The sequence below is a fragment of the Prionailurus bengalensis genome, chromosome A3, assembly GCF_016509475.1.
Source record: "Prionailurus bengalensis isolate Pbe53 chromosome A3, Fcat_Pben_1.1_paternal_pri, whole genome shotgun sequence".
NCBI lineage: Eukaryota > Metazoa > Chordata > Mammalia > Carnivora > Felidae > Prionailurus > Prionailurus bengalensis.
This window is the reverse complement of record NC_057354.1, coordinates 119046475-119058485: the sequence shown is the minus strand read 5'-3', so window position 1 is coordinate 119058485 and position 12011 is coordinate 119046475. Positions and strand designations below refer to the sequence as shown.

The 12011-nt window shown below is 58.3% G+C and overlaps 1 protein-coding gene across 1 annotated transcript; it reads left to right on the top strand.

Moving 5' to 3' along the window:
* The first annotated feature begins 4156 nt into the window (after window positions 1-4156).
* Window positions 4157-11995, top strand: EMILIN1 (elastin microfibril interfacer 1). Its single transcript, XM_043604327.1, has 8 exons — window positions 4157-4818; window positions 5762-5887; window positions 6355-6575; window positions 7666-9597; window positions 9975-10091; window positions 10507-10524; window positions 10691-10828; window positions 11247-11995. The coding sequence occupies exons 1-8, from the start codon at window positions 4649-4651 to the stop codon at window positions 11582-11584; spliced, it is 3060 nt and encodes a 1019-aa protein (XP_043460262.1). The 5' UTR covers window positions 4157-4648; the 3' UTR covers window positions 11585-11995.
* Window positions 11996-12011: the final 16 nt, after the last annotated feature.

Here is a 12011-nt window from a genome sequence, read left to right as displayed (position 1 = left end):
CTTCCCCATGCCACCCCCCAGCATTTCCCCGAAGTTTCCTATTTAGGATCCCAAGCCCATGTCCCGTGTACATAACCGTGAAACCCCAGGCGTGTACATCCTCGTGTCCCTCAGAGTGTCCCAGCCCTGCCCTGGGAGAATGGGGGTCTAGGTCTCCAAGGACTACACACATTATGCTTTGTGGCTCCTGGAAATTTGAACCAGATCCAAGTCCAGCCAGACACTTAGATCTACTGTTAAAGCAGAACGAAACCCTGGAAAGTAGACTTTCTAGACTGCAAATGATATGAGGGAAGGCCTTGGAAGTATTTCAGATTAACAAGGGTGTCCTGAAACCAACTGACCTTAGGCTGACAGAGCTGAAAGGGGCCTTCAAGATCATTTTACAAAGAAGGAAACTGAGGCCCAGAAGTAATTGATTTGAGCAGGACTCTACAAATAGTTTGAAACCGTCACCTGATTCGCTTTCCTCTATTCCATACTCCGCGTCAGACTGTGGACTCGACAGGTTATCCCAGGGCCAGGGACAAGAGGAAAAGGTTTGTTTTAGAAACATCCAGAAATGTCCTTCACCTCTCAGAACTTGCCGTGCCTGGGTCAGCAAATCTTTATCGGCCTTGAATGGGTCATTTGGCCTAGTGCCTGGGGGAACTGAAATTAAAAAATGGTCCCCAGGACTAACCTAGACTCGGCTAAGAACTAACAAAACTTGAAAAAAGCTTGGGTGGAAATGTCTGTGGAAAGTGAAAGAGTCAAAGCCTCATCCTTGGGGGAGCTGGAGGAGAGAGAGAATTGCTGTGAGGGGCATATGTGGAGCTTAATCTCTGGAGTTAGTGTGACATTTTCAAGGAGAAGACATGAGGGAAGGATTCGGCTAAGGAGTGAAAAGGCAGCAAGATCCCGGAAATGGGCCTGGGCCCCGAGTCCAGAGAGGCTGGCTCTTAAAGTATTATACCTGTGGGAAGGGTTGGGAAGAAAAGGAAAATGTGTACATTTGAGCAGGAGTGGACTTCTGCTCAAGAGTCCCCCAAAGCTTGAATTCCCATCTGGGTTTGCATAACCTAAGACCCAATTCATATCACTCTCATTTTTTCCCTCCCAATATTCAGTCCTCTGACAGAAGGCATTAGACATGAAATGCCCCTCACTGCTGGTGCCCCCAGCTGTCCTGGCCTTGGTACATGAGCTCATTGCTCAGCCACTGATGCTTGACTGAATAATTTAGTTGTCCAGTATAGCGAGGATTTCCCATTGGCACTAGACCCTTGATAGTCCCCTATCCTGGAGAGGTTATAAAATAGATCTTGTCCTCGTGCTCCAAGGACTTAGCCATTTTTGGTCTCCGGAATTCTCTTGGCAGTTTCTTTGGACATTTGTGGCTACTCGTCAGTACCACGGCCATCGGCAATGTATTTTCTCTAAACTTAGTCTCCATTGCAGCCTGCTGGCTCAACACCTCAAGCCTCCCCAGTGAACCCAGAGCCACTGATTTACTTGAAATATCACAAACATTCTATGTCAGCCCCTAGGTCGGGGCTCCTAACTACAGGGCTAAATGAAATGCAACCTACCACAATTGTATTTCAAAGCCAACCTTTTTGGCTTGACATACTTAATATACAACAGATTTTTAAATTTAAGGGGGGGGGGCACCCATTTAAACTTAAGGAATGAGGGACAACCGGACAGTGACAAGATGGCCGGGATGACTTTTCAGATTGTCAGAGGCCCCCTGATGGGAGGGAGGGTGGCAAGAACAGAGAAAGAAAACCCACAGCAGCAGCCAGGGCAACCTGAAATGGGTTGGCTTCCTGCCAGGGCCAGGGCCCAGAACTGATGCAGAGACCAGGGACAATGCTACAACCTTCCACTGACAGCAACTTTCAAATCGATCTCTTGGGGCTCTTTCCTTCAAGTCTCCCTGTGTGCTGATCCCCACACTTCCGAGGGCAGCCACAAATTTCCATTTCTGTGGATTTCAGCATTCACTTTCATCATCCTGTCGTTTCACGAACATTTCTCCCAGCCATCAAGATCATATTCTGGGCCATAGGACCTGAGGGGCAGATCACACAGAGTCACATAGAAGATTTGGTGGCATCCATTCTCACGATTTCCAACTATTGCCCTATAAATGGTTTCCGGAATCAAGACCCACATCTCTGACCATCTCCTGGACATTTATTACCATTGAACTACGTTATTCTCATCTTAAACTCAGTATGTCCAAACTAAGGTCATCTTCTTCCAAACCCGTTCCTCTTCTCAAGTTACCCATTTCTGGCTCAAACCCCGGAATCTTCTCTGATATCTCCTTCACTGTGGCCCCTTATTACCCAGGCAGTCACCAAGCAATCACAGCCTTCTCTTCCCAACCTGCATCATTTTGCAATGTAGAATTTCGAAGGCACCATAGACAGTAGCCAACAGACCTCTAGCAGAGTCATGGGATTTGCTCAAAGGGATAACGATACTTAGAGGAGGAGCAGGAACCGGCATCCTTGTGCCTAAAACCCTGCCCGTTGCTCCTGTCTTCCTTCTGCATGTATATTGAGCTCCTACTCAAAAACTTACAATGCAAGCTCCTAACCAGTCATCTGGGCCTCTCCCCAGGTTTTCCACAATCGACTTCTCTGACTTTCTGTCCCACTTCTTCCTGACACAAATAAGAGCTAACACTTACTGAGCGTGAACACGCGCCAGGCACTATTCTGAATGCTCTACGTGTATTAACTTAATCGTCACAAACCTAGGAAGGAGGGTACTGTTATTGCTGCCATGTGGAGCAATGAGACGACAAAGACAGACCTCCTTCCCCAACCTGAAATCTCTCCCCTCCCCCTGTCTCTGTTCTTCACTTTTCCCCCCCAACACTGTTCCGGCTCTCTCTTCCAAGGGCTCTACTCTGACTCCCCCGAGCGTCCAGCTGTCTTTCCCCTCCTCTTACCCAGAACACATCATCCATTTGTCTGGCTCCCTTGGCACGCTGTCTATCCTGCTTTGTGTTCGTTTTCTGCTTCAGTGTCTGTGTCCCGTTCCCCCGCGGCCCCAGTTACTCGTTTCTGAGTCTTACATATGCCTTTGCTACCTGGGCACCCGGGCACCTGGGCACCACCACAGTGCTGCACACAGCACTCTCATCTCCCTTCTGTCTGATACTTCTGCTTCGATCTTGCAAGCGAGCGCCCTACCACACAGGGACACCTGGTCCAGAGCGCAGTGCCGAGGCCAGATGGTGAGGGGGGGGGCCAGCTGACGGATTCGGACATCTCAAGAGGAGCTTTCCCGTCAGGCTGTTGAATGGGACTGAGTTCCTTGCCGGCTACAGAGGCTATCAGGCTTGCCTCTAGGCTGGGGAGTGACTTCCTTTGGGCTCTGTAGATTTAGATAACTGCCCAGTTTGCCTCCTTCCTTCCCCTCCCCCACTTACGGCCTGGCCTTTACCAAGAAAGGCCTGGGATCCATATTCATTTGGTTTTTTGAGAATAAGTCTCCTCCTGCTCATGCCCTCTCCATGCTTGACAGAAGGCTGTGGCCTCATTTCCAGATTCCTTTCTTCCTCCTCTGACTTCTCTGAATTTCCTGCCTGCCTCAGTGGTGTTCTTTTCCGTCTCCTCCCTGGCCCAGTAGCTCTCTCACCTATCCTACTTCTTCCTCCCAAGTCACTGACCTAGGTATTTAAATTCTAATCACAGCCCCACTCTTGATGTGCTGTGTTACCTCGGACACGTTACTTTCCCACTCTGGGCCTCATTGTTCACATCTGTAGAAGCAGGCAGCTGGACAAGATGGTTGAGTGATGCCCTGCTGAGCCCTACAAGTTCATGCTCCCTTTTACAGTCCTCCCCTCCTTTCTCGGGTCTTCTCTCCCAGAGGAGGCTTGCCCTAGCCCCAGGGGAGCTGTGGCTCCAGCTCCCGTTCCCTGTCTAAGCGACCAGCCCAGGGCCTCCTCCCCAGCTCTGGCCCCGGCTCCACTCCATGTGGCCCGTCTGAGAGGCTGGCCCCAAGCCTGGCGGCAACTCCACATTTCTCTGTTTTTCCTTTTTTTTCCTCTCTTTCCCGGAGTTAACAAGAAGCAGATGTGGCGCACGATGGTTGGAGAGGTGGGGGGAGGAAGGGGGAGGCTGGACCGCCAGCCAGACAGGGGGGAAGGGAGTGAGCAAGAGAGGGAGGCGGGAGGCCAGGGCCCGCCCCGCAGCCACTCTTGCGCCTCTGAACAGCCACAGGGGCAAAGCCCTGTCACCCCCAGGATCCGGTCATTGGGGAAAACAGATAGGGAGACCAGAGGAGGGCCAGCTGGGGCGAGGGGGGTGGAGGCCCAGGAAGCAGCATCTGAGAGGGGCAGGGACCAGGCACAGGAGGCCAGGGGGCACAGAGAACAAACTCCCCTCAGAGGTGGAGAAGAGGAGAACGGAAGGAACCAAGGGAGGGACAGACAGGAGCCTGAGGAGGAAAGAGGAGGGGGAGAGGGGTCAGGCCAGGCGGCCAAGGAGGAGGCGTGTGGCTGGGGGCTGCCGCCGGCAGGAAGCTGGGGACAGGACCCGGCCCCGGCGCTGTCCCTCGGAGCAGAGGCATCCCGGCTCCAGACAGAGGCGCCAGTGGTCAGGCCGGGATGTGCCTCTGAGGACCACTGCGGAGCGCCCCCACCATGGCCCCCAGCACCCTCTGGAGCTGCTACCTCTGCTGCCTGCTGACCACAGCCGTGGGGGCAGCTAGCTACCCTCCTCGTGGTTATAGCCTCTACACAGGGGGTGGCGGGGCCCTCAGCCCTGGTGAACCCCAGGCCCAGAGCGCCCCCCGGCCTGCCAGCCGCCACAGGTAAGAGTCTGGGTCCCAGCCCAAGGCTGGAGGTGGGTGGGAGGGTGGGTCAGGAGGTTGGTATCCTGGTCCTCGCCTCGGCTACCCTCTCCGGGGCCGTATGCCCTAGTGCAGGGAAGAGGGGGAGAGGGAGCCCATCCATCAGGTGGCCCTGCACAAGCCCGCCTTCCCGTGGGGCATTCCCAGGGCCCCCTAAATAGATAGGTCCCTCCCTTACCTCAGGGGGACCCGTAGTTAGGTGCCCGGGAAAACTCCCCTGAAGGGCACGGGCCGGGCCTTCCTGCAGGCTGACCGTTGCGTCCCAGCCTGGTATCCTCCGGCAGACCTTTATCCCTTCTTAGGGCTTCCTCGGCCCCATCCAGTGATCTGTGATTCTTTCTGACGCTGCGGCTGCTCTGTCCCTTCGGGCTCTCCAGCCGGACACAGATCAAAGGCCAGCATGAATGGGGCCAAGAGTGTAGAACGGCAAGCGATGAGAGGGGCAGCGTTCATCAATGGCTTATTCTCTACTTAACCCTGAGCTGGACCCCTGCCTGCCCTGTCCTCTTCTCTTAGGGGTGGGTGGAAGCCAGCATCCAGGGGATCACCAGAGGGACCCGGCCAGCTGGCTCATACAGGCCATGCTAGGCTGAGGATTGGGACAGAAAGGGACATGAATGAATGTGTGAATTCAGAGGCTCCCCAGGACCCCCCAGCCATGAGAATCAACTTCTTATAGTGGTGGTTTTCCATTCTGTGCTTCCTTTTGCTGTCTTGAAAAGTCTTTACCGACTCTTGCAGCACAGGAAAGCGTGGGGGGAGCTGCCCTGCCAAAGTCCTGGCTCCTACAGGTCCCCAGGGGCCCTTCATCTTTTGACCCTCCCTCAGCCCCTCTGGTAGCCCCTGGGCCCTCCTCTGGGGCTTGTGTCTTGGCCCTTGGGCCCAGGTGGGGTTGTGCCTACAGGAACTGGTGTGCCTATGTGGTGACCCGGACAGTGAGCTGTGTCCTTGAGGATGGAGTGGAGACCTTCATCAAGCCCGACTACCAGCCCTGTGGCTGGGGCCAGCCCCAGTGTCCCCGCAGCATCATGTGAGCCCCAGTGCTGGGGGATGGGTACTTGGTGGGGCTGGGCTAGGACAGAAGGAGGGCAGCCAACTCAGGGAATTTGTGCAAAGCAGGCAGCAAGGGACAGGACCAGGGGCTTCGGTCAGAACCATTTGAGAAGATGCCGAGGCAACAGTTTGGGGTGGATACTGAGGGCAAAGTTACCTAGACCACCCTGCCAACCCCCAAATGCCTTCTCTGTGCTGAGTCAGGCCCCAGAGGAGGAGTTCGAGGTTCCAGCATAGGACAAGGGGAGGAAGAACAGAGATTTGGCTCCTGGCCAGAAAGCTGACAGCTGTCAGCTGAGCACAGACACATGCTGGACAGTAAGGGGGACCCAGCCTGAGGGACATGCCTTGTCCACCACCAGCAGCTGCCCATCTCTGAGGACAGGTCCCAGGGTCACTGACAGTACAGGGAGGAGTAAAGAGGCCTCCCTCTGCCTCTCCCAGGTACCGCAGCTTCCTCCGTCCTCGCTACCGAGTGGCCTACAAGACAGTGACAGATATGGAGTGGAGGTGCTGTCAGGGGTATGGGGGCGATGACTGTGCTGAGGGTCCTGCCCCAGCGCTGGGTCCTGCACCTACCACACCACGCCCCCGGCCCCGGCCCGCCCGCCCCAACCTCTCCGGCTCCAGTGCAGGAAGCCACCTGAGTGGACTAGGTGGGGAAGGTGAGTGTGGGAGCCGCTGGGGAGAGAAGTGGGAGCTGGTACCGGGTGGAAAATGTGGGGCCAGGTTGTCGAGGGAAAAACCCTGTGCCCCAAGTCAGAAGGGAATAGAAGGGAGTAAGTGAGATCACTGAGATTCTCTGCCTACCCATGAAGCCCGTGCACTGTGTGTGTGTGTGTGTGTGTGTGTGTGACAGAAGCAGATTGAAAGAGAGGGAGAGAAAAAAAAAGGCTGAGAAAGAGAATGTGCTCACGCACGCCCACATGTGGCTGAGATACTTCCCAGTTGCGAGCCACTTCGGGAGGAAGGGGGAATTCCTGGGAGAAGCTTGTTCACCACGGAGATAGACTACAAGTCCTAGCATGCACTGCACCCGACTACAGGTCCCAGGCCCCTCGGTGGCCTCTGGAGACTGCAGGTCCCAGAATGCAGCAGTCCCCCCTGCTTTCCTGTCGTGTGTGCACCAGGCACTGTGGACAGACATGCTGTGTTTGCCTGCCAGGGAGATAGTCATGCTGTAATGATGGAAACAGGAACTTCTGGCTGATTCTCCCACCGTCCAGCTAGAGCCCCTGCAGGCTTCCCGCGGAACCTCGCCTGTCCCTTGGTGTTAGGGACAGGTGCTTGCCGCCCAGGAACATCCACTGTTATGGGGTCCACAGTGCCTCCCCATATTCCCATTTCACAGATGAGAAAACAGTTTCTGAGAGAAACTCTGGATAGTAGACTTGGTGGTCAAATGGATGCCCTGGGTTTGAAACTTGCCTCGGCCACTTACTAAACTCGTAATCCATGGCCCAGTTCCTTAATGTCCCCTGAGCCTCAGTCTCACGGTCTACAGAACGGGGAAAGCTGTGATATCTGTCCGGTGGAGTTTGGTGTAAGGGGTGGGGGAAGCCATGTTACAAATTGGGCCTAGAGGCATTCAGTAAATGGAGTTTCTTTCCATCTTTTCTTGCCCAAATTACCCAGCTAAGGAGTGGCTGACTCAGCCAGGAGCTCTTGCTGGAGCCGGGGAAGGCAGGGCCTCAGCGGTAGGCACTGAGCTCTGAGGCCCGGCCCCTCCGCCTTATGCCTTCGCCTCTCTGCCAGGTCCTGGGGAGTCAGAGAAGGTGCAGCAGCTGGAGGAGCAGGTGCAGAGCCTGACAAAGGAGCTGCAGGGCCTCCGCGGTGTCCTGCAGGGACTGAGCGGGCGCCTGGCGGAAGACGTCCAGAGGGCCGTGGAGACGGCCTTTAACGGGAGGCAGCAGCCAGCGGACGCAGCTGCCCGCCCTGGCGTGCACGAGACCCTCACTGAAATCCAACAGCAGCTGCAGCTCCTGGACAACCGCGTCTCCACCCATGACCAGGAGCTGGGCCATCTCAACAACCATCACGGCGGCGGTGGCGGCGGTGGCGGCGGTGGCAGGGCCCCCGCCCCAGCCCCGGCCCCTCCTGGCCACAGTGAGGAGCTGCCGCGGGAGCTGGAGCGGCGGCTGCAGGAGTCCTGCTCCGTGTGCCTGGCGGGGCTGGATGACTTCCGCCGGCAGCGGCAGGAGGACAGAGAGCGGCTGCGAGTGCTGGAGAAGCGACTGACCTCGGTGGAGGAGCGGCAGCGGCAGCTCCCCGGGCAGGCCGCGGGCCGCAGGCCCCTTCAGGAGTGCTGCCCTCCGGAGCTGGGCCGGCGGCTGGCAGAGCTGGAGCGGAGGCTGGATGTAGTGGCCGGCTCGGTGACAGTGTTGAGTGGGCGGCGAGGCACCGAGCTGGGAGGAGCGGCTGGGCAGGGGGGGCACCCCCCGGGCTACACCAGCTTAGCATCCCGCCTCTCTCGCCTGGAGGACCAGTTCAACTCCACTCTGGGTCCCTCACAGGAGCAGGAGGAGGGCTGGCCCGGGCGCCCTGGGGGCCTGGGCCACTGGCTGCCTGCCGCCCGGGGCCGACTGGAGAAGCTGGAGGGACTGTTGGCCAACGTGAGCGGAGAGCTGGGTGGGCGGCTGGATCTGCTGGAAGAGCAGGTGGCAGGGGCTGTGCAGGCGTGTGGGCAGCTCTGCTCCGGGGCCCCGGGGGAGCAGGACACCCAGGTGAGCGAGATCCTCAGTGCCTTGGAGCGCAGGGTGCTAGACAGCGAGGGGCAGCTGCGTCTGGTGGGCTCAGGCCTGCACGAAGTGGGAGCAGCCGGGGAGGCCCGGCAGGCTGCACTGGAGGAGCTGCAAGGGGTCGTGGGCCAGCTCCAGGGGCGTGTTGACGCGCTGGACGAGACGACGGCGGAGTTCGCGCTGCAGCTGAACCTCACGGCGGCACGGCTGGGCCAACTGGAGGGTCTCCTGCAGGCCCGTGGGGATGAGGGCTGTGGGGCCTGTGGTGGTGTCCAAGAGGAGCTGGGCCGCCTTCGGGACGGTGTGGAGCGCTGCTCCTGCCCCCTGTTACCCCCACGGGGCCCCGGGGCCGGCCCCGGGGTTGGGGGACCAAGCCGAGGGCCTCTGGACGGCTTCAGTGTGTTTGGGGGGAGCTCAGGCTCAGCCCTACAGGCCCTGCAAGGAGAGCTGTCCGAGGTTATTCTCACCTTCAGTTCTCTCAATGACTCACTGCACGAGCTCCAGACCACCGTGGAAGGGCAGGGTGCCGATCTGGCTGACTTGGGAGCCACCAAGGACCGTATCATCTCTGAGATTAACAGGCTGCAACAGGAGGCCACGGAGCATGCTACAGAGAGTGAGGAGCGCTTCCGAGGCCTGGAAGAGGGACAGGCCCAAGCTGGCCAGTGCCCCAGCCTAGAGGGGCGATTGGGCCGTCTTGAAGGAGTCTGTGAGCGGCTAGACACTGTGGCGGGGGGACTGCAGGGCCTGCGTGAAGGCCTTTCCCGACACGTGGCTGGGCTCTGGGCTGGGCTACGGGAAACCAACAGCACCAGCCAGACGCAGGCAGCCTTGCTGGAGAAGCTGCTTGGGGGGCAGGCGGGCCTGGGCAGGCGGCTCGGTGCCCTTAACAGCTCCCTGCTGCTGCTGGAGGACAGGCTTCACCAGCTCAGTCTGAAGGACCTCACTGGTGAGGGGGCGAGAGAAGGCATGCGGTGGGAGGTGGTGGTGGGGGGCCCTTTTAAGTCTTTTCTTTCTCCTATCCCTACCCCACAGTAGCCAGTCTTAATCTCATCTACTTTCTCCTTGCTCTGCCCAGCATGAATGGCAGACCCATCACTGTCCCGGGGGTCGGTTTGTCCACAACAGATGACCCAAGCTCCTGGCTCCCCACTCTCCACTGGCAGCTCAGACAGGCCTGTGGGCAGGGGTGGGGTGCTGCTCCGCCAGCCGGGTATCCAGCACGGGCAGCAAGGTGCCCCACCATCTGTCCATGGAGCCATGACTTTCCTTGTCCTTTGGAAACTCCTTTTGTGGCTTTCCTTCAACTGCGTTTTGTCACTGTAGGGCCCGCAGGTGAGGCTGGGCCCCCAGGGCCTCCCGGGATACAAGGACCCCCAGGCCCTGCTGGACCTCCAGGACCTCCAGGCAAGGATGGACAAAAGGGACCCATTGGGCCACCAGGTATGTGAGATTCCTACTGCAGCGGGAACTCCCCCACTCCTCTAGAAGCCCTAGGCTCGACATTCTATTCTGAATTTGACAGAGAAGGGAGGAAAGGGGCAAGGAATGGGGCGGGGGGGGCTATATGGCTGACAGGGAGTGACTAGGAACTGGGACAGTCACTATATGGGCTAGTTGGATAGGGTGGCCTCGCTGCTGTATTGAAGACTAAGGCTGGGCTCACAGGGCTATGTAGGGTGTGAAAGGCTGGGGGCTAGTTGCACTGAAGGGACCCTATTCCTCCTTTTCTTGACACCCCCCTTCCTGCTTTGGAGTCTGTGTGACGCCTAGCACAGCGGAGAGATTCAGCAGATGTTTGCTGAGTGACTTAGTGAGAGCTGCCCCCTTCTTACTGCTCCCTCTTGTCTTCCCACAGGTCCCCAAGGAGAGCAGGGTAAGTTCCTCTCATCTGGTGCTGGAGGGAGGGGAACTGAACTAGGGGTTGGAGGATGGAAGGCCTCAGGCAGCCCTGGAGGTAGAGACCCAGGAGGGGAAGGGGGCCAGGCAGCTCTGCACTGAGCATCCACTCTGACACCCCCCCCCCCTTTACCCCTACCCAGGAGTGGAGGGGGCACCAGCAGCCCCTGTGCCCCTGGTGGCCTTTTCAGCTGCCCTGAGTTTGCCACGGTCTGAACCAGGCACAGTGCCCTTCGACAGAGTCCTGCTCAACGATGGGGGCTATTACGATCCAGAGACTGGTAAGCCTGGAAGCAGGCTGGCTGGGCAATGGGGGAGACGGGAAAGGCTGTGCAGTGATATGTTCTCATTCTTGCCCCCTCAGACAAGGGGAAATCTCATGCTCTGGTTTGGGGAGATCCCTACTTCCTTCATTTACCCATTTTCACCACAGCTTGGGTAAGGGGTGAGCTGGGGAAGGCAGGAGCGCTTCTGTTCAACAGCTCTTTATTGGGGCCCTGGGGATGCTGTAATGTGCTGGGCGCGCAGTAACGAACAAAACGCCAAATGCCCTGCCCTGGTAGAACTTACACTCTAGTGGAAGACAGGTGAAAAGAGCCAGCAGGTTCCTCCTTAGTCCAGGAGTTCTGGGTGGGCTCCCCAACACCTCCCTGGCCCCTGCAACCTGTCTCCCCTCCTGACTGCCATCCTTGTTCCCAGGCGTGTTCACAGCACCACTGACCGGGCGCTACTTTCTGAGCGCGGTGCTGACTGGGCACCGGCATGAGAAAGTGGAGGCCGTGCTGTCCCGCTCCAACCTGGGCGTGGCCCGCATAGACTCCGGTGGCTACGAGCCTGAAGGCCTGGAGAATAAGCCAGTAGCCGAGAGCCAGCCCAGCCCCGGCGCCCTGGGGGTCTTCAGCCTCATCCTGCCGCTGCAGGCTGGAGACACGGTCTGCATCGACCTGGTCATGGGGCAGCTGGCGCACTCAGAAGAGCCGCTCACCATCTTCAGCGGAGCCCTGCTCTACGAGGACCTGGAGCCCAAACAGGTGTAGACAGGGGGCTGGGCCCGACCGGCCCTTAGTGTCTACGCCGGCCAAAGAGCCAGCTGGGGCGGCGGGGCTCCCCCGGCTTCCTGCCTGGGGTGGGGCTCCGTCCCACCACGCCAGCCCCAGGCGAGCCGCCGTCCCTGTCCCCTCTGTGGCACAGGCGCCCAGAGCAATCTCTTCGCCACGGCCTGAGCGCGCCGGGTGGGGGACTCTGGCATCCCCTCGTCCAGACTTTTGGCCTGCTCGCCGTCCCCTGCAGGGCCGACTGCGGAGGAGCCCATCCTCGCACCTTCTGCTCCTCCAGCTGGCCTCCAGGCCGATGCAGGGCTCTCCCGATGGGCTCCGGCCCCCACCGCCATACTAAACTATTCAGGAATAAAGACACTTGGTTTTTCTAAAAAACAAAACAAAACAAAACAAACCGTCTGCTCCA